Source organism: Antechinus flavipes, chromosome 3, assembly GCF_016432865.1.
Source record: "Antechinus flavipes isolate AdamAnt ecotype Samford, QLD, Australia chromosome 3, AdamAnt_v2, whole genome shotgun sequence".
In the NCBI taxonomy this organism is placed as follows: Eukaryota; Metazoa; Chordata; class Mammalia; order Dasyuromorphia; family Dasyuridae; genus Antechinus; species Antechinus flavipes.
In genome coordinates, this window is record NC_067400.1 from 179,011,028 (window position 1) to 179,037,795 (window position 26,768).

Below are 26,768 nucleotides of genomic sequence, written 5' to 3' on the forward strand. Positions count from 1 at the left end.
AGAGGAGTCAATTTTGCCAATCTTATGGATGGGAGGTGGAACTTCAGAGTAGTTTTAATTTGATGTTTTAATTATTGGTTATTTGAAGCATTTTTTCCCTGTATAGTTTTGGATAGCTTACGTTTCTTCCTCAGAAAACAGCCCATTCATAACCTTTGATTTTTTTATTTGGGGAATGGTCCTTATTACAAATTTAAATCAGTTTCTTATTTATCTTTGATTTAAGGTATTATCAGGGAAACTTGATGTAAAGATTTTCCCCTTTAGTTACAGGCTTTTTCCTAATTTTAGCTGTTGATTTTCTTTGTGCAAAAACTTATTTTTATGCAATCCAAACTGCCCATTTTGTCTCATGATCTTCCTTTTTCCTTGTTACCCTATTAATATTTTTGCAAGATAATTTTTTTTCCCCTGCTTCTCAGACTTGTCTGGGAAATCATCCATATACTCACAATGAAGCTTAGCTTCAGCAGTGTGAAATGCTGTTTGTCCAACTGTGTTCTAGTTTTACAAGCAGTTTTATCATAGTGTGTTTCTACCCCACAGTAGCTGGTTTTTGAGTTTATTGAACACTGGGCTATTGTGCTATTTAATTTTTGTGTTGTGTACTTAATTATGTTTGAGTAAGCTCCTAAGTCTTTCAAAGCTATTTCTCTGTACAAAACTGTTTACAAATTATTCTCCTGGTTCTATTCCCTCTGGTTCATACCAATATGTCCCTAGGTTTTTCTCAATCTGTATCCTAAATTTCTTATCAAACAGTAGCTATCTTTGAGGAAAGGGACTACCTTTTCCCTCTTTTTGGATCCCCAACATGTAGTACAATGACTGACATATCGGTGTCTAATAAATATTTACTTATTGTTTACCCCATATGCTAGATTGTGGAACTACTCCTCAATTGATGGCATTACTCAGATGGTGATTCTTTGCTAACTCAAAGAGCTATATTTTTGAACATTCTTAAGTTTGTTTTGCTTAGTACTAATCCCTCCCTTAAAGTACCCTCCTTGATCTTGCCTTTCTTTATGTCTTTGTTGAATGAAATTTAGTCTTATACTCAACTATGTGTAAATATTCTTTCTTCTTAATAATGGAGATGAGAAGCTGAAATGTCAACTGCTCCTCTGAGACTTTTTCTTGTGTATCCAATTATATGGTACACAAATTTTTCTAATATTCTTTTCTTAACTCTTCCCCCCTAATTTTACCCTCTTACCTTCTTCCCCTAACAAAACGCTAGGGACAAAAAGGGACACAGTGGATAGAGCACTCACTGGTCCTGAAGTCTGGAAGATTTGAGTTCAAATTGAGTCTCACAAACTGTGACTCAGGCAAATCAATCTGGCCTGCTTCAGTTTTCTCAACTGTAAAATGGGGGATAATAATAGTTCCTACTTCCTGGGGTTGTTGTAAGAATCACATGAGATATTATGTGAAGTGTTTAATTGGACATACACCCCCCACACACACAGAGTAGGTGCTTAATTAATGCTTGAGTCTTTTTCCATTCATCTTTTATGATCATTAATATCAAAAGAACATAATTTACTTTTAAGAAAATATCTTTATCTCTTCCTTTTGAGCTCTACTGGGTAATACACTGAAATGATGGTGTTATGTCTACTTATTTTGTATCCTGTAACTTTGCTTAAATTATTTTTTTGTTGATATCTATCATTCTCTAAGAAAACCATCATATCATGTCAAAAAAAAAAAGCAATAATCCTGTTTCTTCATCTATTTTATTCTCAGAAATTTCATTTTCTAGTAATAGCAAGCACTTCCAATGCTAGTAACCATAGTTAGCATTTATATAGCACTTTAAAATTTGTAAGGTGTTTTACAAATGTTATCTCTTTAAACCATCTATCCTGAAGGCAGCTTTGTGATGGGATAAAAGAGTTCTTTCCAATACATGGTATATCACAATATATCAAAAAATAATGGTGACAAAAGACATTTTTGCTTTACCTTTAATCTTAATGGATAAGGAAAAGTTTATTTATTCCCATTTTGTGTGTGTACATGCAACAGGAATGTGTGTTATATCACAGCAAAAGCTTTTTTTGCATTTATTGACATAATTGTATTTATTTTTTATTGATAGGCTTCCTAATTTTGAACTGTTACATCCAACCTGGCCTAATTGTATTACTCTTTGCCATTATTTTATTTAAAATTTTATTTTATTTTTTAGGGATATTGGTTTATACTTTTCTTTCTCCGTTTTGACTCTCTTTGATTTAGTCATTATGATAGTATTTGTATCAAATGAGGGAAATTGGTAGGACTTCTTTTAATATTTTTCAAACAGCATATGTAATACAGGAATTGTTCTTTAAATGTTTATTAGAATATACTTGTAAATACATTTGATTAGTTCCCCTTTCTCCCTTCTTCATTTAAACTTTATTCAGTTTCTCCCCCCATCCCTGAAAAATGGGTTATTTAAATTCTAGCTTCTATTAATTGGGACATTTTATATTTTTGTATATACTCATATTTCATCTGGGTTATTGGTTATATTATGGGCCTCTGATTTTTCTTTTGCTTTCAATTTTGGAAATTGTTTCTTTTCTTTTCAGAATTTTCATTTTAATTCTTTATTTGACTTTTTAAATTGATTGGTCTGATCTTTTTCTATTTTGCTGATGAATGCACATAGATAGAAATTTTCCTCTGAGCACTGCTTTAGCTGCACTTCTTCCCCTCCTCCACATTTTACTATGTTGTTTTAATGTTATTGTATTTAGAGCAATTTTTGTTCCTGTGATTTGTTCTTTGACCCACAAATTCTTTAAGGGTCAAAGTCTCCTTTAAAAAAAAATAACATAATAAGGCTAGTGAAAAAAACTTCTAACTAAACAGCCTTATTCATGTCTCTTTGTCTTTATAATTTTTTTTTAAACTGAGACAATTGGGGTTAGGTGACTTCTCTAAGGTCACACAGCTAGGAAGTGTCAAGTGTCTGAGGCCAGATTTGAACGCAGTTCCTTCTGACTTCAGGACTGGTACTCTACCCACTATACTATCTAGCTGCCTCCTTTATAAATTTTTTTAAAAAGAATTAACTATATTACATTGAGAGTATTCTTAATAAAAAGATGTGAAAGAAATACAGGCTTTGTAAGCAAATTTCCATAGAAAGGAAAGTATTTAACATAATCCAGTTTACAGATAAACAATCAAGATTTAAGCTAGTATAATCTTAACTCAGTATTGTAATAATACCAACTTTGTGTGAATAGAAAAATCTAAAAATTAGGCATAGGAATGTAGATGAGAAACTAAATATTAATACTAATACCACTGGCCTATCCAAAGTTCTACTATCTCCATTATGTGAATTTTTTTTTCCCCGTACCATATGAATTAGGACTTACTCTTTAATTATATGGTAAAGAATAAAAATGCTTACATCATAGAACTTCATAGTATTTCAGTTGAGGAAATCACTAAAGAAACATGCTATTAATGTGCCTTAATCTTCCCTCCCCATCTAGATTATAAAATTCCATGAAAGCTGACCCTCACAGTGCACAGGCTAGTTATGGGTATATAGTAGTCAGTCATTCATTAAGACTTGGTAGTCTAGTATCTCTAAGAAGTAGGCAATGAGAATTTATCATCAATGTTTCTTAGATATGGAACTAAAACAGAAAAGTATCTTACCCAAGGTAAACCAATAACTGGGTGGCAGAAAGAATATTAAAATTTATACTTGCGTGAGTCTCCAATGCTTAGTAATTTAGTTTTATTACTAAAAAGTTTATTAGGAATACTAATACCACCTTCACGCAGAAAATCCCCTAACACCACCTCTGGCAAAACATATTTTCTTATCTGATGGATATTTTGCAGTAACAAAAAATGAAATCTAGGTTGTGTAGGAGAAAAGTTTTAAAGAACAGTTTGCTTCATGAAGTAATGATAGCTCACTCAAGGAAACAAATTTCAATGAAAATTAGATGGAACTGAGAAGATCTCTATAATTTTTTTCCTCTTTGACATGGATTGATGCGGTTCACACTGTGAAACCTTCTCTGGAGAGGATTCAATCTTTTTCTAAAGTATCAAAGAGTTCAAGAAAAATAAATGAAAAAAGAAATACATTTGTTACACTGCTAAACTGTTTTCATCAAAAAAAAAAAAAATTATTTCACTTGTAGGCTTCCACATAAATCACTTGACTTTTCTGAGCCTTAGCTGACTTTGCTTCCTTCACAATCTCCAGGCTTTTTGATTTCTTCACATAATAGCCCACAATTTCTTTGGCATGTATTTTATTTCACCTTCAGTCATACTTTTTCTTTATTGTGGTCACATATAGTCAATGTTTATATAACAGTAAGCTTAATGAAACTTTATAAAGATGTGTAAAATACTCAGAGAGTGCCATCTAATGGCTCTGACATGTGTAGTCCACATTAAAAACTGGTCTAAGTATCTGAATAGAGAGAAGCCTATTTATGTACATATTTTGAGAGCAACATTCAATGTAAATACCCACCTGAAGATTTCAGATTTTTCCAGTATCCAATAAACTGATTTAGTACAGGAATTATGTATCTTAATTACCTTTGTATTCCTCATAGTAAGCAACACAGCTCCCTGCCAAACAAATATTTTAATTCATTCAATCTACAGTATTTATTAAGCGCCTATTATGAGTGTATTGGAAATATGAAGATAAAAAGGAAAAAAGTCTTTTTCTTTAAGAAGCTTCTAATTTAGCTAGAGGAATTGACATGTGTACACACACCCACCACACCCACACCCACATATCTATAAACAAAAAATTTGGGGGAGGTACAGTACGGGTAGGAGGAAATAAAGAATTAAGAAAGACTTAATAACTTAAACCTTGAAGTTAACAGGTATCTTTAAGCAGAAATAAGGAGGGAGCGAATTTCAGACATGGGGGTCGGACAGTGCAAGACAGGGATGGGATATGGAATGCTAGGTATGACAAACACCAAAGATGGCAAGTCTAGTTGGACAACAGTGTGTGAATGAAGGGAGTAAATAAATAAGACTAGAATGCTAAGTTTGGGCCAGGTTGTGATGGGGTTAAAATGACAGAGGAGTTTGTATTTTATTTCAGTGACAAAAGTAAGTCCCTGGAATACATATTAAGGACATAGCATAGACAGAACTATGCTTCTGGAAAAAAACTTTATTATAATGATTATGTTTTCAGCATAATATTTTATTTTTAAGATTATAGACTGAGAGTTAGAAGGAAATCCAAATGTCACCTAGTTCAACATTTTTGTTTTACAAATGAGGAAACTGAGACTGAAAGAAATGAAGATACTTGTTTAAGGTTATACAAGTAGTTAGTGGAAAAGAGAGGAAAATCTGAATGCAGGTCCTGACTCAAATGTATTTCTTAGGCTATTAAGCTCTATACTTCCTAGGACCACATACGTCTATCTTCACCTGGTCTTTCCTGCCCTACTATTCCTATTTTACACTAAAGGCCATGTAACCTTTCTGTACACCATGGGACCATGAATCCTCATCTTTAGTTCCTTCCCACATCTTTCTATTCCCTCCCTCTTCCTTTCCCTGAGTACTGTAACCAAATCACCACTATCTTATCCACTGAAATGGTATGTTAATGGACTATCTACTGTTCTAATCACCATCTTCCCCTGACCAACACAACTCCTTTTACTGGCTACAACTCTCCTCTTTGTGCTGTCTCCTCCATTAGAATATAAGTTTGTTGAGGCCAGAAATGATTTCACTTCTGTATTTATATCTCCAAGGCTTAAAGCACTGGCACACAGAAAAATTTATGTATGTATGTGTGTGTGTGTGTGTGTGTGTGTGTGTGTGTGTGTGTACGTATATGTATATCAAACCCTATGCCAACAGATGTTGTTGGCACTATGCAATGTGATATACTAGTTTTTCTGAAGGCAATGAACATATTTTTGGGAGGATGGAGGCAGGAAGAAGGGATTAATTAATGAAAAAAAATTTTTTTTAAATTTACTCATTTGCAAAATGGGAGAATTAGATTAGATATTTTCTAAAATTCCCTTCAGTTCTAATAGTCTATAAAATGTTTCTGAAACAATCTTTCACGAGGATTTTTAAAATCCACACACACACATATTACACATATATAGTTTTTGTTAATTTTCAAATATATATTGACATCATATCATTTGAACATAAACTATACAGATCAAAATGTTTCTAAAAGTGCTGCCCAGCAGAATCAATCCTTTTCTTTGAATAAGACTTAGCGTTTCTTCCAGGTGAATTTCCTGCGGGCTCCCTCTTGGCCTGGTTTCTTCCGTTCTCTGACACGAGGATCAGGAGTCAATAGACCAGCTGTAACACAAGATGAAAATTAATGAATTATGGGATGTACATGCTTCCTAAATAGGGAAGAAGGTGAATGGTATGTAATTTATAAGTACTGGGAAGAAAGATAATGAACTGAGACAATTTCAAATGGCTGATAAATTATTTTTTGTGTGGGGAGTGGGGAACCAGATGTACTTGGGATTTCAGCTGGTACAGGAAACTTCCATTGAGAAAACTTCTTCCACCAATACAGATATGCAACTGTTCTGAAACTCCTGGATTCTTAGAGAATCACCTGGGGTACCCAAAGATTCAATCAATAAATACTCCCCATATATAATAAAACTGCATTTGTGAGCTGCCATTCAAAAACTAAAGATTCATAAAGATCATAAATCTCAGTGTGACTGATTCAAAATAAGAGGTATAGAATATGTGTAGTAACTTTTAAAAATATATGTATATTTTTAATATTATTTAAAAATTGGGTTCCAAATTTTTCCCCTCCTTTCCTTCTTCACCTAACTCTTCCCTGAGAACAGTAAGCAATAAATGTGCAAACATGCAAAACATATTTCCATATTAATCATGTTGTGAAAAAAGACAAACCAAAAGAAAAATAAAGCATGAAAAAAATAAAGTGAAAAATAGTATGCTTCGATCTGCATTCAGACTCCATCATTTTTTTTTCTGGATATGGATAGCATTTTTCATCATGAATCTCTCAGAACTGTATTGGGTCACTGTATTGCTGAAAATAACTTAGAGTTATTCACAATTGATCACGTGTACAATGTTGTCCTGGTTCTGTTCACTTCACTTTGCATCAGTTCATGTCTTTCCAGGTTTTTCTGAAATTAGTCTACAAATCATTTCTTATAGCACAATAGTATTCTATTACAACCACATATCACATTTTGTTAAGCTATTTCCCAATTAATGAGCATCCCCTCCATTTCCAATTCTTTTATATGTAGCAATTTAAAGAGGCAAACTGGAGCTGCTAAGTAGACTAATTTTGGGTATGCATGTGTGTGTGTGCATGCCAAACAAGTAACAAAGCTGGTTTCACCTTAAACTTGTTTCTTTTTTGATTTTTCTACCTTCTACTCACTGACACCTGGTTTCTTCTTTCCCTATCTTACTCCCTACAATACAGCTTTTCTGAGTATCCTTTCCAGTACTCACTGGACCTGATGGAGGCACTCAGATATTGATAGCTCTCTATTGTCATTTACAAGCTTTCTCTTTACCACCATAACTTGAAACACTCTCCACATTAGAGGTTCATTCAAATCTTCTCTATCATCCAATCAAGACTGTTATCTATTGACCTCTATGACATTCTTTCCTCAATGAGTTCAGTGCCTCACTCAAGAGTTTTCTATCTCCCCCCCCCCCCCCATTCCTGTTCTCATATCAGGGGACTTACACATACACAGTAATAATTTTCCAAGTTTAACCTACCAGTTCTTTAGCTTATTTTCTATAACTACTGTCTATACCATCTCAGTTACAAAATGTGATAAGATGGTCATATCTTGACCTTGCCAAAATCCACAAGTACTCCACAATTATGTTCATGAACTCTGAAATTCCTTTATCTGATGATAATTTATTGTCATTCCAATTCTTCCCCTGCATTGTAACCCCTAATTATTTTGTTCTTTGTTCTCATTGTCACCTATAATCTCTGTACCCCTCAGTTCTTGCCAGGGCCATTAACTGCTGGCTACATTTCCCTTTTCCATTTTGATCTCTTGATTAACCTGTTTAATTCTACACTATCTTCTCCTTTTTTAATTCGTTATTCTATCAGGGTCTTGCCATTTTTCAAGCCTCAGCCTTGGACATCTCCTGCTCATGTGCTGCTGAATAAAGCTTTAGAAAATCATGAAACCAAGTTGATGATCCCTAACTACTAGTGGAATAGCCAGAAAGGTAGGGAGGCACTCCTTTTGTAACTCCCTAACTGATCTATTATACCATTTCCTCTACAGGGTTTTCCATACCTTTTCATACTTCCTCAGATCTCCAAAAGATCTCTTTAGCATGCAACCCTCTCAGCTAAAAACTCTGCCTCATATTTCACTGGAAAAATTGAGGCCACGTACCAAGAGCTCCCTCTTATCCCATCCTCTCATATTTTTTCCACTACCATCTTCTCTTTTACTCCTGTCCCACATGAGAAGGAGGTCCCTCTCCTTGAAAAGGCAAATCTTTGTAGAAATATCCACAATTCATGTCCTATTTTCTAGCAGTCTCCTTCCCACCATCCTCATTTTCATTAATGATTTAGCTTAATTACTCAGTGTTTCAGACAACTCTAAAATATCATACTGATCCACACTGACAAAGGAAATTTCCTTAAGGAGATGCCATATGAAATCACAGATCTAATTTAAGAAAAAAAAAGTACATTTGATAAGGAGAAAGGAATAAACATTTATGTGTTGTCAAGTTCTCTGTTAAGTGTTCTTACGTATATTATCTCATGTGATAAGAAATAGCCAATTGATTAACAAAGTGTTCAAGAACAAATATTCTATTGTTTTAATAAATGTATATGATTAATAAATTAATTGATTGATTATCATTTGTTTGATAAATCATTTTCAAAGAGAACATAAAGATTACCTTTGCCTTAGGGACAAATAAGTTTACCATATATTCCAAAGACCCTAGTAAAAGATATTAGCCAACACTGTGGATCTTTATAAGAATGTCCAAAGATGAGTCAGCTAGGTGGTGCAGTAGTTAGAGCACCAGCCCTGAAGTCAGGAGGATCTGAGTTCAAATGTGGCCTCAGATACTTAACACATCCTAGCTGTGCGACCCTGGGCAAGTCACTTAATCCCAAGTGCCTCAGCCAAAAAAAAAAGAAAGAAAGAATGAAAGAAAGCAAGCAAGAAAGCAAGTACAAAGATTTCTAGATCTCAAGAAGAAAATTAAATTCCAGCTATCATCATAATGGTAAAATAAAAATGTTTACTAATTTTTAACATGCTATTAGAATTAATCAACAAAAATGTTTACTACAATAATATGGAAAATGACCAAATATAATCTCATAAAAACAGCTTTACCTGATCGATATACAGGGCAAATGGGCATACCTCAAGAACAAATTATATTTCTTTTTTCTCTAAAAGAATTTAGTATTTTATTTTCCCCCAGTTATATGTACAAATAATTTTAAACATTTGTCTTTAATACTTTGAGATCAGAGTTCCCTCCTTTTCTCCCTATCTTTTCTCATTGAGAAGGCAAGCAATTTGATATAGATTATAAAAATGTGGGTATGCAAAACATTTCTGTAACAGTCATGTTGTGAAAGAAAACAGACTAAAACCAAAATCAAAAAAAAAAAACAAAAACCCAAACTCTCAAGAAAAATTAAAAAAATAAAAAAGTATGCTTTAATCTATATGCAAAAAACCACCAGTTCTTTCTCTGGAGATGGGTAACATTTTCTTCAACAACAACAAAATTCAATAACAATTTTAAAGCATTGTCTTGGATCACCGTATTGCTGAGAACAGTTAAGTCATTCATAGTTGATCATTTTACAATATTGCTGTTACTTTGTATAAAGTATCAGATCACCGAAGTTTTTCCAGGTTTTTCTGAGCATCCTGCTCAGCATTTCTTAGAGCACAGCTGTTTTCCATCATAATCACATACCACATTTTGTTCAGCCACTCCACAAGGAATGGCCATCTCTTCAATTTCCAATTCTTTTCCCCAGGAAAAGAACTGCTATAAATATTTTGGTACATACAATTCCTTTTTATTTTTGCTTTTTAAAAATCTCTTTTGGGATTCAGATTTAATAATGGCATTGCTAGGATATGCATGGTTTTATGGTCCTTTGGGCATAACTGCAAAATGCTCTAAAGCAAGTTTCTTAAACTATGGGTTACAACCCCATATGGAGTCTTATAACTGAATGTGGTATTATAAAATTATGATTTATTATCAATAAATGTTTGTGTATTACATACAAATACATAATTGTATATTTTAGAGACTCACATATCTGAGACTGCAGACTGAGAAAAAGGTCACAAGTGAAAAAAGTTAAGAAGCACTGCTCTAGAGAAAGGTTGAATCAGCTTACAACTCTACCAACAATGCATTAATGTCTTATATTTCCCACATCCCCTCCTCCTTTTGTTATTTTCCTTTTTTTGTGCTATTATACAATCTATTAGGTATGAGGTAGGACCTCAGAATTGTTTTACTTTGCATTTCTCTAATCAATAATAAGTTAACAGTAGTTTTTTATATGGCTATAGTTTTGATTATTTCATCTGAAAACTTCAAATCTTTTGATTATTTATCAATTGGGGAATGGCTCTTATTTTTAAATATTTGATTCAGTTTTCTATATGTTTGAAAAATGAAGTCTTTATCAGAGCAACTTTTGAGATCTCTTCCAGTAAGTGACCAGTGTATTCTTTCAATTTCTATTTTTCTGATTTTATAAGATCTGAGCAGTATACCTTGATAATTTTTAAAAAGATGATGTCTAGGTTCTTTTTTATGATCATGAATTTCAGTTAGTCAAATGATTTGTAGCTATTTTTCTTGGATCTATTTTCCAGGTCAGTTGTTTTTCCAATGAGATATCTCATACTATTTCATTCTTTTTGTTTTGTTTTATTGTTTCCTGATTTCTCATAGTCATTAGGTTCCATTTGTTTAATTCTAATTTTTAAAGAATTATTTTTTTCAATGAGATTTTGTTCTTCCTTCTCCATTCAACCAATTCTACTCTTTAAGATTATTTTCTTCAGTGAATTTTTGTGCTACTCTTTCCTTTTGGCCAATTCTGCTTTTTTAAGGCATTCTTCTCCTCAATGGTTTTACCATATGGTCTGTTTTATAAGGTGATATTTTCTTCAGTATTTTTTTGTCTCTTTTACCAAGCTGTTGGTTTTTTTTCCTCATGATTTTCCTTCTCATTTCTCTTCCCAGTTTTCCTTAAGCTTTCTTACTTGATTTTCTTTCTTTCTTTCTTTTTTGCAAGGCAAATAGAGTTAATTGTCTCCTTTGCTAAGCTGTTAATTTTTTTCCCTCATGGTTTTCTTTCTCATTTCTGTCTAATTTTTCCTAAATTCAGCTTTCTTACTTGATTTCTTAATTTTCTTTCTTACTTCCTTTTTTGTGAGGCAAATAGTTAAGTGACTTACCCAGGGTTACAATCTAGCAAGTGTTAAGTGTCTGAGGACAGATCTGAACTTAGGTCCTTCTGACTCCAGGGCCAGTGCTCTATCTACTACATCATGTAGTTGCCTCTTTTTTCTAGTTTCTCTTACTTGATTTTCAAAATCCTTTCTGAGCTCTTCCATGACCTGAGACCAATTCATAGTTTTCTTGGAGGCTCTGGATATAGGAACTTTGACTTTGCTGACTCTTCTGAGTGTGTATTTTGATCTTGTCACCATGGTAACTTTCTATGATCAATTTTTTTTTTCTGTTGTCTACTCAATTTTCCAGCTTAACCCTTGACTTTTAACTTTTTTTTTTTTTTTTTTAAAGAAAAGCTCTGCTTCCAGGGTTTAGGGTGCACTGTCCCATGTTTCATGAGTTTTTCTGAAACTGTTTTCGGAGAGATATTTCTAGGAAAGTTTTCAGTTCCTCTAATTCCTCTAAGATATATTAAGAAGAGGTGTTTATTACTCTCTTGGCATGTTCACTGGTCTTTGAGTGACCACAAGCATTTTTTTTGTCCTGAAACTTTGAGGAGGGTTCCCATTCCACTATAGTTGTGAGCTCTGATGCTCTAGTGCTCCTCACCCTAGGACTACAACTTAGATTTGAATATGAGCAAAACAACAAGAACCCTTCCTCTAGTACCAACAATGAAACTCCTATAATTTCCTTCTGTCCAGCTGTTTGATCCCCATACTCTTTATGGGCTAAGAACTCCAGAAGTAGAGGAAGTAGAAGAAGGACTCTAGTACCAACAAAGAAACTCCTATAATTGCCTTCTGTCCAGCTGTTTGATTCCCATACTCTTTATAGGCTAAGAATTCCAGAAGTAATTACTGTTGTAACTGCTGATTCATGCATTCCTAAGATCTGCTTCTGGTTTACTGGTGCTTGGTTTCTGCTGTGCAGTCTACACCCAACTGACTGTGCTCTATTTTCACTCTGGTGCAATAGATCTTCTAACAAACTTTTCAGTTGTTTTGGGCTAGAAAACTGTTTCATCCCCATCCTTTTGTGAGTTCTGCCACTCCAGGATTTGCTTTAGCATCTTATTTAAAGGCCCTGAGGGAAAGCTCAGGCACCCTGCTTTCTCTCTCACATCTTGGCTTTACTCCCACTTGCTATGTTTTTAAAGGTATGAATTCTTTGATCTCAAGGGAAACCTATAGTTTAGAAAGTTGTATCAATTTGTAGTTCCACCAAGAAGAAAAAGTAAGTATTAAAGAGTACTCTCCAACATTTGTCATTTTCCTTTTCTTTTTTCTGGTTAGCTCTGTCAATGTTATAGATGTGAGCTGAAACCTCAAACTGTTGGTTATTTGAAGCATCCCTTCTCCCCCCATATGTATGGATAGCTTGAATTTCTTTCTCTTCCCTTTGACTAATTTTTTTTTTTTAATTTGGAGAATGGTTTTTATTATAAATTTAAATCAGTTCCATATTAAATATTATCAGGGAAACTTGTAAAGGTTTTCTCCTTTAGTTAAATGTTCTTTCTTAATTTTAGCTCTGTTGATTTTTTTGTTGCAAAAACTTATTTTTATACAACCCAAATTGCCCCTTTTGTCTCTTGTGATCTTTCTTATCTCTTGATTGGTTATGAATTGTTACCCTCTCAATAGTTTTGAAAGATAATTTCTTTTTTGCTCCTCAGACTTGTCTGGGACATCATCCTTTATGTCCAAGTCACATACTCCTGAGTGAGCTTAGCTTGTTGTAAAGTATATTGCTCTGTATTTAGTTTCTGCCAACTTGTTTTCTAAAGCTCAAAGGAGTCCCTGCTTTCTTCAGCTATCTTCCTAAAATGTATTTCTAAAACCTGCAGGCAAAGGAAATTTTAACAATGCTAAACTGAAGTTTCCTATTAATTCAAATTTACTATGGCAGAAATCAAGACTAAAAGTTATTGTTGTAAAAGTATGCTGTCAGTAAAATCAAATATTTAGAAATATTATTTTCTTATTAAAGTCAGGCAACTATTAGAAGTTGGTTAAACTAATATTACTGTGAAAATATGCCTCCTTCTTAAGTTCATACCTTGTCTCATCCATTCTACTTCATTTTCAGTGATAAAACTACACAATGCATTTGCAGTTGCTAAGCGAAGTGCTCCCGCTTGTGCAGATCTCCCTCCACCTGAGACTGTGCAGTCCATGTCATGTTTTCCAAGTCGGTCAAGGAAATGGAATGGGAACATCAGTTGTTCTCTGTCAATATATATATACACACAGATAAAAATTAAAATAAGTATAGGTTAGTTCTATATCTACAAAATAAAAGCACATCATTACCTTATCATTTTTTAGGCTTGTTCTTTAACACATTACAGTGAGACATTAAATTGCTAACAGGACAGGGGGAAGTATATAGTACAGTATAGAGAATAACAGCATGCAACTGGCAAATCATCACGCTTTTCTGTCCTGATAAATGTAAAAAGTAGAAAGTCACAAAAACTTGCTTCTTTCTTATTCCACAAGAATTTTGTAAGAATTAAAATAGTCTATAAAGACTTAATTTTTTAAGGTTAATACAATTACTTTATGCTACATGATTATATTTATACTTTGAATATACTTTGAATTTATACTTAAAATGCTTTGAGCTATGTAAACCATCATCTTTTGTTTCTATAATCATGTTCTTGATATGATTAGTTTGCACAATTACCAATGATGACACTCAACTTTCTTTTATATAAAAATCTTATTTTTTTATTCACCTATAGCCTAAGCCAACTACCTTCATAGGCTTTGTAAAATGAAACAATTGTAGCCATATTAATTGCACTATCTTTTGTTCTGAATGAACAACCTTAGAGTAAGCCATTTCAATTACTTGTCTAAATGAGATAACAAAATAAAGAAAACAACTCAATTCGATTTAATAATGATTCATTAAATACCTACTATGCATAAAGCACTGTACTTGGGTCAAGAAGAGGTAGAAACTTAGACATGTCTCTGAACTTTTGTTCCAAAATTTACTCAACATTTCTATTTACAAGAAGCAATTATCATTCCTAATTTCTGCAGACTTACTAGGTTCATCTTTCTGTCAGTTTTGCTTTCTAGAATTGAAGCAATGCTTATTACAAATAACTATGGTAAGACTGATGACAGAACACTGAAGTAGATGCTAGATGAAGAATACTGGGGGAATAACCACAAAAAGGGTAGAGAGAAGAAAAACTTCAAAAGGGCAGCCTGAAGAACAATTTCCAGAAACATTGGGCTCTGACCATTGTCAAAGATTCTGGAGGCAATTGGAGCAAAGAGATCAAAGTAGACATATATATACATCGATTAGAAACAAGGTTGCTCTTTTTCTCTCCAACAAAAACTTTAGGATGAATTTTTAAGCAAAATGGAAGGGCCAAATACTGTGGCAAACTACAAAACAGCGCAATCAGAAAGTGAAAGGCACAATCACTTGCCTGTAGGAACATGTAAATAAGCCTAAAGAAATTTCTTATAAGCAGAATTTTAGAACACTTGAATAGAAGGAAAATTTCTGATTTTAGAATATTTCAGGAAGATAAAAGATCATCTATTCTGGATGATTTACATCAGCAGTTCTCAAACTTTTTGTTCATAGGATCCTTTTACATTTCTCCCAGAAGAGCTTTTGTTTATGTAAGTTATATATTTTTTTATACTTACTATATTAGAAACTAAAATGTTTTATTATTATTAATATAGTTTTTATTGAAGAAACACCTTGAGAAAATTTAGGGAATCCCTAGGGGTCACCAGACCACACTGCTGGGTTAGATATTCATTAGCCCTTCCTATTTTATTTTGATTTGCATTTTTTAACTAAAGAAATTTAGGTTAATGAGCTTAAACAGGGACCAACTTGATTTCAGTATCAATATCAACAATTTACTATTATATAGCGCTTTATATAATGATAGGGAACTCCCAGATAAGGGAGTTAGAGTTGTCTATCTTACAGTTAGACCATCTTACAGAGTTGTCTAGAGTTCTGAGGGGTTAAATGACTTATCCAAGATCACACTTATCCAAGATTACACAGCGATGAATTATCAGAGACAGGACTTGAACACAGATCCTCTTGATTTTGTAGCTGGTTGACTATTCATAAAGCCCTATGCTGCCTCTAACAGCACTTTACATACACTACCTCAGTTGACTCTTTCAACAACCTAATGAGATAGGTAATATAAGTATTATTATTCCATTTTATAGATGAAGAAGGTTCGAAGAGGCAGCATAAGAACCCAGTTCTTGAGAGAATCAAAGTCCATTCAGATTTCCAGAACACTTTAAAATACTAGCTTTAGAATCAGAAGGTCGAAGACTAAAAACTAGCTTTGCCAATGACTATATGATTTTGGTACCACTCAGGTCCTTAATTTTCAAAACTGTAAAATGAAATGACTGGACAATAGACTCCTTAAAAATCTCCTTAAACTCTAGATCTGTGACTCTCTGATGCCTCTTACAGGAAATTACTTTGAGTGTTATTTATAATTTTATTTCAAAGGAGGTATTAACCAAGTAATACCTTCTGCTTGTTTTTAGCTTTCCTTCAGTGAAAAAATTACTTGAAAGAAGCCCTCATTTTAGGAACTAAATACCTGTTCAATTTATACATATTTGTGAAATACAAAATGACAGTAATAAAAGAATTATAACTGATAACACAGGGAAACATGCTTATAAACAATGAGGTGTTAATACTGTCAATTCTCGTTATACTAGGGAGAAGAGAGGAAGGGAAGAAGTTGAAACGAGAGAAAAAAGGAAAGGATGCTGTCACCTAACCTGACAAAAAGCAAGCTACTGGATATTTTTTTAAATGCATAAAAGAGCAAGGGAAGTTCAGAAGGAAGCACAAATAGTTACAAAATTTAAAGTAATTTATTCAATTTAGTTCTTTTTAAAAAAAAATACTTTATAAAATGAAGATTAATGATTTCATTTACTCCTTTTGTGTTATTGGGTATAAGGAAATAAGTATATTCTGTGTGCATTTAAGTCCAGAATTTTAAAAAATTAATATAAAAAACTGCAATCACAACAAAAACAAAGCTGGAACACCAAGAATTCAAGATACAATGAATTGACTGTAGGATGAGAAGACTTTGGAGGCTTCTAGGTTCCATGCAAATGAGGTTTAAGTCTAGTGTATATATTTGGAATCTGCCTTTTTTTGCATAAAGTGTCATATAACAGCAGTAGTAACTCATATTTATATAAGTATGTTTATCACAAAAATCTTATGAGATACATACTATATTATTATCTTCATTATAAATGAGAAATCTGAACTTCAGCAAAATGTAGTTACTCCTAGATTATACAACATTAAGTGGCACAGCCAGGACGGAAACAACTATTATGTGGCAAAGCCAGGATCTCAGACTTTTTCCCTCAGGACAACTATCTCTCAAATTGCCTTTTAAAAATTGCCTGCCCTATCCTAAATTCCACTGAAAATATATGTATGGTGGATAGAGCACCAGCCTTGAAGTCAGGAGGACTTGAGTTCAAATCTGGTCTCAAATACTTAACATTTCCTAGCTTTGTGACCCTGGGCAAGTCACTTAACCCCAATTGCCTCAGCAAAAATAAATGAAGGAATGAATGAACAAACAAACAAATAAATAAATAAATAGATTGCCAGGCTTGGCACATTGGCACAATTTTCTATACATGGGAAGGATTCAAATAAGTTTCCACTTATTTGACTAACTGAATCAAAAAGACTGAATGAAGGAACATTTGATTTATATAAGAAAGTCAGTTGCTAGATGGTGGTCAGGAGACATATATAATATGATGCCTGAATAGGCTATGGAAATTTGGCTGTCACTGCTGAATGAATCAAAAAATGGCCTTAGATGGCCTTTGGCAACAATTTATAAGAACTCTGTAGTAGCTGATAAGAAAGCAACACATCTGACAAACCTTAAAAATCTGTTGTTTCAGATTTAACCTGTAAAACCTAAGAAAAGAACTCTACCTAAAAACACATTTCAATTCATACATATGTTTTCAATGGAATTTAAGATAGGTCATGCTTTTTGATATAGAAATCAAAATAACATAATCCTTATTAAACGTACATCCTGATGAGAAATTTATAGAGTATTAAAAGAGTAATAATACCCATAAGCATTGGGAATAGATGCCTGGCATTCTTATTTGACTGTATAGCCCAAGATGCTTTAAAAAAAGAAAGAAGACAAAAGGTTACACATGGGATCATCAATTAGAATTTCTGTTCTACTGAATAACCTCATTTTCCTTTGGATATCTTATGAAAATATGAGTTCAGAAAGACAGCTAATGAAAAAATATTAAGTGGTGGTAGAAAAGGTCTTTATTATAGTGATTTACTCAAAGAGAATTTGCCCAAGATAATGATGACATTAATAAAAATTGAATTTATATAGTGCTCTAGAATTTGCATTAATCTTTATACACCAACTTAATTATAAGGTAGATACCATAGGAATTATCACCTCCATTTTATCGATGAGGAAAGAGATTCAAAAGGTTAGGTAACATGTCAATATTCTCCATAAAACTAGTAGGAATCAGAGAAGGAAACCAAAGTCAGGCTTTCCTGACTTCAAATCTAGTGCTAGTGTTCTTTCTAATCAACTACGATTGTTTGTATTTATTTCCTTACAGATAATATACAACTGAAAAAAAATATAATGGCCACAGAGAAAAATGCAGTAATAACCGCACAGGATTTTGCTATTGTCCTAGACCACTAAAGGATAATTTCTTTGCCAATCGACTCATAAGCAATTTTTCATACTGAATTAGAACTCTATTTTTTTTCTAACATTTGGGGAATCAAAGAAAAAAATGCCCTATGAAATAAATGGCAAGGAATTCACTGTTGCCAAGTTAAAATAGCCTAAGTTTCTCTGGAATTGAGAAAGAGAGAAAAATATATATAAATAGATAAATAGATAGATAGACAGACAGACACATTGGTTCACCATAAGAAGATGAAATTGACAACTTCTAAGAGTATCTAAATTCTAATAATATCTTATGAAGAATTTTAGGTAAATTGTATAAAAATTTTAATGATGCTTACAAAATCTCCCTTTACAGCTTAATGAATTCATCTTTCTTTAAAACAAAAACAACAACAACCAAAAACTCAATGAGTCAGGAACACAAGATGGAAACTTACTTAAAAGTGATCAAAGGAGCTTCATATCAAAAAGTAAGTCAAAACTTACCTGTCCTGTGTTACTGGAAAATAAAGCAAATAATCTATTCCATTTACTTTTATTCTTCCACTTCCATGTTCATAGACTATTACTTTTGCTTTTGCAGTTTTTCTTTTGCCTTAAAGATAGAAAGTTCTTATTAGTTCACTTTGGGCTATTTAAAAGTACACAGTATTTTTTAAAGTAATATATGCTTCTGAATAATCTTTGCATTGAAATTCAACTAAAAGAAATCTGATCACCCTGAAACTTTTCTAAATTATCTAAAAAACTACATTTATATTTTTCATCCTTGAAATCATCACTTGGGAGAAAAAAGTTTTAATACATTATCATCAATCCAGGGTAGTCTCCTGGTTCTGTAAATCTTTTTTTTTTTTAGATATATTTCACATTCAACAAAAAAGAGATTTATGTTTGTAAAATTAAAATTATTAAAGTAAAACTGCTGTCTAGTAAAAAAATGTCTTTCAGAGAACCATCTGTAAAAATGGAAAGACAAAACTGAAAACAAAAAGTTTATTTAAAAGAAGACTCAAAAGAAGTACCGTAGTTTTTGCTACTTAGAGCTTAACAAATTCTGCTAAGCTACTCTGTAACAAATGTTTCTGCATACATAAAGAAGAAAAAATATTTAGGATAATATTAATTAAGTTTACTGTAAATACAGAATAATAAGTTTCACCTTGGTTGGCATATGGGTTCACTATGCACAGTCATTTTACAGAAGATTTATTTTAAACACTTTATTTGCTCTCAGTTGAAAAAGATATGTGTATACTAGATTCATATACTATAAAGACAAACATCTACATTTCCCTTGAAATGTTATTATATATAATTTTTTTCTGAGAGACTACCTTTTAGCACAATCTTAGAAATTGGGAAAACATTAAATGAACATCAGGGATGGATGACAAATGAAAAAGTTATTTTTCTATCTGAGGTTAAAAGGAAAGATAGTCACTACCTTCCCCACTGCTGTAGGCCATTCCTTGTTCATCATATTGCAGAGGCTCGATCAGCTTTTTTTGGGATTGAATAGGTATAGCTCTGCGAAACTTGTGTATGTATTCTTCTTCAGTGCTACCACATGGCAATGTCAATAACCTTTCGAGCAGCTGAATGAACCGCATATGCTAGAGACAATAAAAATTCATTAGAAGATGCAAGTGTAATTGCATTTGCTAAAATTTTCTATTTTTATATCCTTGATCTTTCCTATGTTGCTTTTCTTGATGAATTGTGACAGGATGACACTTTTGCATCCACATGCTGCTTTTAAAACTGCACACAGATGCATCTTATTCTAGAGGCCTGAAAATACTGAACCCTTTCCTTAGCAAACAATGAAGTCTTCCACTCAAACAGAAAAAACCCCCACAGTATTATAATGTTTGAATGATGTTTCTTTTAATTTTCAAAGAAAACATATGGGTGATCTTAAATGTGATTCTAATTCTTTTATTAGAATTGCATCAAGCAAAACTTGCATGTTTTTTCCAATAAGTTGTGTACATTGAAATGGAAATAGTTTGATTTCATGAAAATGTACCTCTTAAATTATATTTTATAATACATTTGGCAAATATATCTTTGCCTGTTCAAGCTGTGTTCTTTTAATGTTTATGATTTCCTTTAAAACTGAACAATCAAGCTATTTAAAAATTCAAGAGATACTTGACTTAAAGGGCAACCTCTTGAAATAAATTATCCCTGCTACTCTGAGGTTTTTTTTTAATAGTTCTTGAACATGTGATTAGAAAGTAAACAACTTGATATTAACCCTTTACAAATGAAAGCCAAAATAACACCTCTAAAGTGTTAATGTAAAATTAAACAAATGTTATAAAGTTCCCTAAAATATGGCTAGCTCTACCCTATGGTATTACTTAAAACATTCTTAACAAAAAATTTTCAAACTTAAAAATTTCAATAATTTACATAAAAAATTATTACCAAAAGCATTTTCACAAGAACCAATCTCCATTTCACAGCTCTGAATAATTCTTAGTGCTGTATGAAATAATGCCAAAGATGTCAAAGGTGGACAATCAAGAGTATTACAATAATCAACATGTCCTCCTTTTTTTAGTTGCACAGGGCTCTATTTCCTCTTCTATGTTTTTAATTCTTATAATTTTTTCCCCTCCTTTTTTGTCTATGCTTAGCACCTGCAGGGATTACTTTAATTTTGCTGGTGAGACTATGGTTGAAACAGTTCCTGGGACCCCCACATTTTAGTCTGTCCCACCTCACTTACACTAGAAGGTGTAGAAATCATACTGTATACCTTAGAATGCTTAAAAATTGAAAATATAAATTCATAAAATATGAGGTAGCATGAAAATGCAGCTAACAATGAAATGATCCTCTGAAAGTATAAGGGGAAAAAAAAAGGTTAGTCCAAGAGTATTAGAACTGGAATTGTAATTCTGATTAAAGAAAACAAGGTTTAGCTTTAACACTAACCTGTAACTCTGGGTAAGGAAAATAAGGCTTGAGGCTTAACTTTAATACTAACCAACTCTTGACATCAAGCAAACTACAACCTCTCGAATTGAATTTATCAAATAAGGATAAAAATAATTAAAGTGAATATATAATAACACACATTGTGTGTTGGAAAGGCTAAGTGTTAGTAGTACTTTTTCATAATGTTATTTGTTTTATATGGAGTTACAGAGATAGATGGCTAAATTTGATGTTCAGCCCTCTCTCAGTTTATGAATTGTAGAATTCCTTCAAATAGATTTCAGTGTGGAAGCAACTATTAACTATAGAATATTTATAGTACAAGATATCCTACAGCTATGTATAGCTATGGCAAGATTTAACAGAATGTGATATAGAAAAAATATATATAATAGTAAAACCAGAGATAGCACAAAGATTTTCTCCCATATCATTTTAGCCTATCTACTATAAATAACAGTACCTTATTACTTGCTGTTAGTCAGCACAAACTAGCTAATGTAACAGACTTATATTGAGTAATTCCATCTGTTAAGTTCACCAAAGCATTAGATAATGTTGGGGATACTGATGAAGAAGTATCTGGAGAATACTCATGTCATTTTCCTACCCATAAATATTACATCAAGGCAGAAAATAACTAAATGTTTGAAAAAGAAGAACATTTCCTTCAGAGCACCTGCCTCTGAGGAATATATCTATTGGGTTCCTAAATACTGCATGTGTCTGCTTTCTTATGACACAGGTCCCCTTAAATTAAAAGGATTAATTACTCACATCTTGATCTGACAGTTTTTCCACTAACATTTCTTCTAGTTCCTCCTTAATCAGCCATCTGTTGCCAATCAGGTCTCTGTTAAAATATCACATATATTCTCATTTTAATTAACTATGCAATTAGAGTTATATCACAAAGGATCACATATAGTCATGCATGATTCAGAAAAACATTTTTATATCATAAAATAATTTAACTTCATTCAAGTATCAGGAAATTCACATCAATTTAACTGCATTTTACTTTTTTGTTAATGTACTTTATGAGAGAGATCTTTATATATATAAATAAAATGATCTCATTGTATCAAGAATCAAATAAGAAACTGAGTAACATATTTGCAATAAAAGGCTATCCTAAATTCTTTTTTAAAAAAATCATCTTTGCTTGTTTCATAATTTTAAAAATGTACTTTGGGATCAAACTCAAAATATAAATGAACAAAAATGTTCTTAAAAATTAAGGTTATTTAGCAAATGTTAAAATATCAATGCAGCTGCAAGGACAATAAAAAGAAGCATGCAAAATCAAGGGAAGTTATTTTCAAAGACTTTATGCATAAAAATACAAAAAAAAAGGATGGATTTAAAGCTCTATTAAAGTTTACAGAACTATTCACCCAAGGATGATTAATCAAAAGATACACCCAACATCAGTGAAAAAGCACACAACTTTTAAAAATGTACATTATGTTCACAGGTGAAAGGATATATTAAAACAAAGTATTATAAAGTCTCAGTCTTAACTATAAAAACAAAAACAAATAAACTAAGGATTCAAGTCCTAACAATCAGAATCAAATCATTAATTACAATATCTTTCCACATAAAAATAATGTAATATTATGGACCCAAATGATGATAAATGTTTAAGTAATACATAATTTTTAAGCTTTAGAAAAATTATGTTAATATAAAATATTACAAGTTCTAAAACAAAATATAAGCTTTAGAAAAATTATAATTTTTAATACAAAATATAAACTTACTGTTTGTTTTTTTGAGGCAACAGACCTTTGGCTCTCAGGTAATCTGAGTGTTTTTGCAGGTCTAATGTCATTCCATATACTTCCTAGAACATCAGAAATAATCAAATAAAATGTGTACTATTTTAACTGTCTTATCATACAGTATATTCCATATTTCTTACTATATGCAGTATTTAAACTTTTAAAAAGGGGCATCTCTTAGCCATCACCTCGATGCAGAAGGATAAAACTAAGTATTAATTGGCTTAAATGGGAAGGATAGACTTTACAATAAAGAAGAGTTAGTTAATATACATGGGACTGAACCCTACCTTATTTTTAAAGTTATGTAAAAAAAATTCACAACTTTCACTAAGTTTTTGAATGGACAAATAAATCATTACAACTGTAACAACCTATATAAGGATGTACTGAAAGAGAGGTGGTTGTGGATCTGAAAATAAAAATTACAAAATTCAATCAATTTTAAATGGAGAATTTGTCAAAATAATGTTCTGTAGATTATAAGTACTTGCACAATTTTTGCTAAAAAAAAGGCACATTCTGTTAAATTTGTTTTCCATTTTGCTCTGTGTTCAACTATGACACTTTAGAACCAAGTGTTTGTATCCAAGAAACCTAAAACAACAAATACAGGGTTTTTCAAAAATCTGTGCAGTTTTAGACCTCAATAGTTTAATTAAGTCATAGTCATAGTAGCTTAAAACTTTTAAAATATAATAATCTTTTATAAAATCCTATTGTGCAAGCAGGGTAACATTTGAAACATGGGGTAATATGATAAGCCTTTCTTGGATTATCTCCTGCACTTATTTGAAGCAGTCATTTGCAGGAAAACATTGAACAACAAAAATGTTGATGAATTTTAAGTTACATTAGTTGGTTCTTAATTTCTTTAGGAAAAATTTCTGTACAGAATCTTAAAAGTTATTCTTCCAATATTCAACCAGAAAAATCGGTCTTTGCCTTAAAACATGTATCAACATTTAAATGCGCATTTATAAAATCTTAATTAGAACAACTTCCTTACCAAAGTAAAATGTTCAGCTTTTTGGAACAACTCTGAACCCTAAAATAGTCTCACTCCCCACATTTCTAATCTTTGAACAACCATAAATAACAAATATGTATAATCATTATAATGATAACGACTGAGATTTGAACCTCCGTTTCCTGACTAAATCAGGGCTCTTTCAATTATACCACATGGTATCTCCCAAACAACAAAGACCAGAATATTATATCCATAGGCTCTGTTTTGTTTATTTCTGGTAAAAAGGGAAAAGAAGATTCTCACTATCTGGTAATGTTCATAAAAGGCTTATAAATGAGTACAATAAGTCAAAGTGACAGAAAGAAAGGAAAACAAAAGAGCACAAAAAGAAGGAAGGGAAAAATACTGAAGGTGATGGCAGGAACAGATAATAACAATAAGTGCCAAAAACATACAATTTGGAATAATCTCTCTATTGTAAGGGCCAAATTCAATAAACATTCACTAGTGATCTACTATATGTAGTGGAGGTTGCTAGTTACTGGAAATACAAAGAATAGAAAAATGTCAGGCTCCATCCACAAGGAACACTGAATATAGAGGGATAAGGCACGAATTGTCATTATTTGGGTGTTAAAAATATCATTAATTGAATAAGCATATGATTAAAGTTAAACATAGTGGCATAAGATATCCAAGGAAGAGGGATTTGTTCTAGCTAGGAATGAGATGTTTAAAAGGCAAACAAATTCTGAAGCTGCATCTGAAATAGAATTTGAAGAATGAGAAGTATTTCAGATGGGAGTAATGTGAATGAGAAAAGTTCCAGTATCACTAGAGGAAGTTATTACCTCCACTTGGCTGATAAATAGATTTTAGGAAGAAAAACAGTATGAAACAAGGAAAGGAAGGTTAGTCTAGAACCAGATTGTGGTAGGCCATGAACAACAAACAGGCTTAGGAGTTGTATTGAGAGGGCAATGGGAAATTACTAAAGGCTTTAAAGTAGGAAAACAATGTGATTAGCTTGGAGGAACATTGAGAGCACAAGATTGTAATGGCAATAACCTATAATTATAAATTATAACTACAGTGAAAAAAGTGCACAATCAAAAAGCTGAGGATTTACAACAATGTCAGAAATATACTTGTTCTACAACAATCACCAGACATGGTCATTTAGCCTCTCAGTCTTAGTGTCCTCAGCTATAAAATGGGAATACTGACAGCATTCTGTTGAAAAAAGCATTTTGCAAACTTTAAAACACCATCTATAAATAATTACTGATCACATTATCTCATCTGATCCTCACAACTCCACAAGGCAGGTACATAGAATTATTACTATTCCCATTATGCATTTAAAGAAATTCTAATTTTTTTTGGTTTTGGATCTTTTTTTTGGTTTGATTTTTATTTTTATTTTTTTTGCTGAGACAATTGGGGTTAAGTGATTTGCCCAGGGTCACACAGCTAGGAAATATTAAATGTTGGAGGCCAGATTTGAACTCAGAGCTGGTGCTCATCCACTGTGCTACCTAGCTGCCCTGAAGAAACTGGATCTTAAAAAGATTTGAACTATTTCATGGTTTCTCAGCTAAATCTACCGACTGAGCCTCAGTCCACTACTCTCTCTACTACATCACTGTTCCACACCATTACCACTTTACACTTGTATCTTGTATGTACTGTATAGCTGCAGTAGAGAATGAATATTTAAAATAATTCCCATGAAATAAAGGATATACTAATCAATAACACTAACTTTTCTAGGATAGAAAACCTTCCTTAAAGGTGCCAGATAATCTATCTTAGATTTTACTAAGTTTATTTTTATGTCTAATACTCTTTTAATTTTTGAAGAATATAAAGAAGCTTTCAACCTTACAAATTAAACTGGAACAGTATGCCAAAAAAATCCTATGTATCTCTGAAAATTATAAAGGAATTAATCCTTACATGTTCTGATAAAGTAAAAAACTAGATAAAGATAAAATGCATAATTATATAATCCCACATCTTTGAGGAAGGCAAAGTGCAAAAATTACTTTATAGGTAATGATTGTCTGCCATCCCAAGAACCTAGAAGATCCCAACTAATTCTCTCTATATTTTTTTTTTGGTAAGAGGTAGAGGGATGATTTTATCTTAAAAATACAAAGACTCTAGAGTTTGCAGGATTATAGAAATCAGAGCCACGAAAAAGCCTTCTAAACATCAGTTTAGGAAACGTAACAATTTACCAAAGAGCTATACATCAATCAATAATTAATGTGATTAATAATTATTTATATTTACAGATGATGCTTTAAGTTTGCAAAATGCTTTTCTGGTGGCTAAAGAATGCCACCAATATTCCCATTTGATAGATGAGGTAAGACTGTGAGAGTCTGCCGATTGTTACAGAGCACATTTCTGACATTGTTGTCAATTCTAGCTGTTCTCTAATTATGCACTTTTCACTGTACCATCTTTTATTAAGAGCCTGCATTATTAGTGCATGGAAAAAAATACAGATGTTATCTAATACCAACTAAAAAAGTATTTTTCCTCTCTATTGTTTTATCATATTTTTCTTCAGAAATGAAGCAATTATCATAGCCCAAAGCAAGAATTTCACTTGTTTTTACTAGAATATGAAAATTCAGAGTTCTTGTTGATAAGCTTGTTAATATGAACTTTGTTGATAGAATTAGCTGAAATATAAATTTTCTCCTAAAAACTAGTAATCTAAAATTGTTTTTTCTCTGCTGTATTTTGGAAC

At 32.2% G+C, this 26,768-nt stretch overlaps 1 protein-coding gene across 1 annotated transcript in view; it reads right to left on the reverse strand.

The window, feature by feature from the left end:
* Window positions 1–5,159: 5,159 nt before the first annotated feature.
* Window positions 5,160–26,768, reverse strand: part of MRPS9 (mitochondrial ribosomal protein S9) — a gene marked incomplete at its 5' end in the record, with an annotated part of 91,164 nt that continues 69,555 nt past the window's right edge. Inside the window, 6 exons of the mRNA XM_051990552.1 lie at window positions 5,160–6,351; window positions 13,582–13,751; window positions 18,779–18,887; window positions 19,740–19,908; window positions 22,022–22,097; window positions 23,011–23,093. Coding sequence (XP_051846512.1) covers window positions 6,260–6,351; window positions 13,582–13,751; window positions 18,779–18,887; window positions 19,740–19,908; window positions 22,022–22,097; window positions 23,011–23,093 — 699 coding nt within the window. The remainder of the gene's footprint in view (window positions 6,352–13,581; window positions 13,752–18,778; window positions 18,888–19,739; window positions 19,909–22,021; window positions 22,098–23,010; window positions 23,094–26,768) is intronic.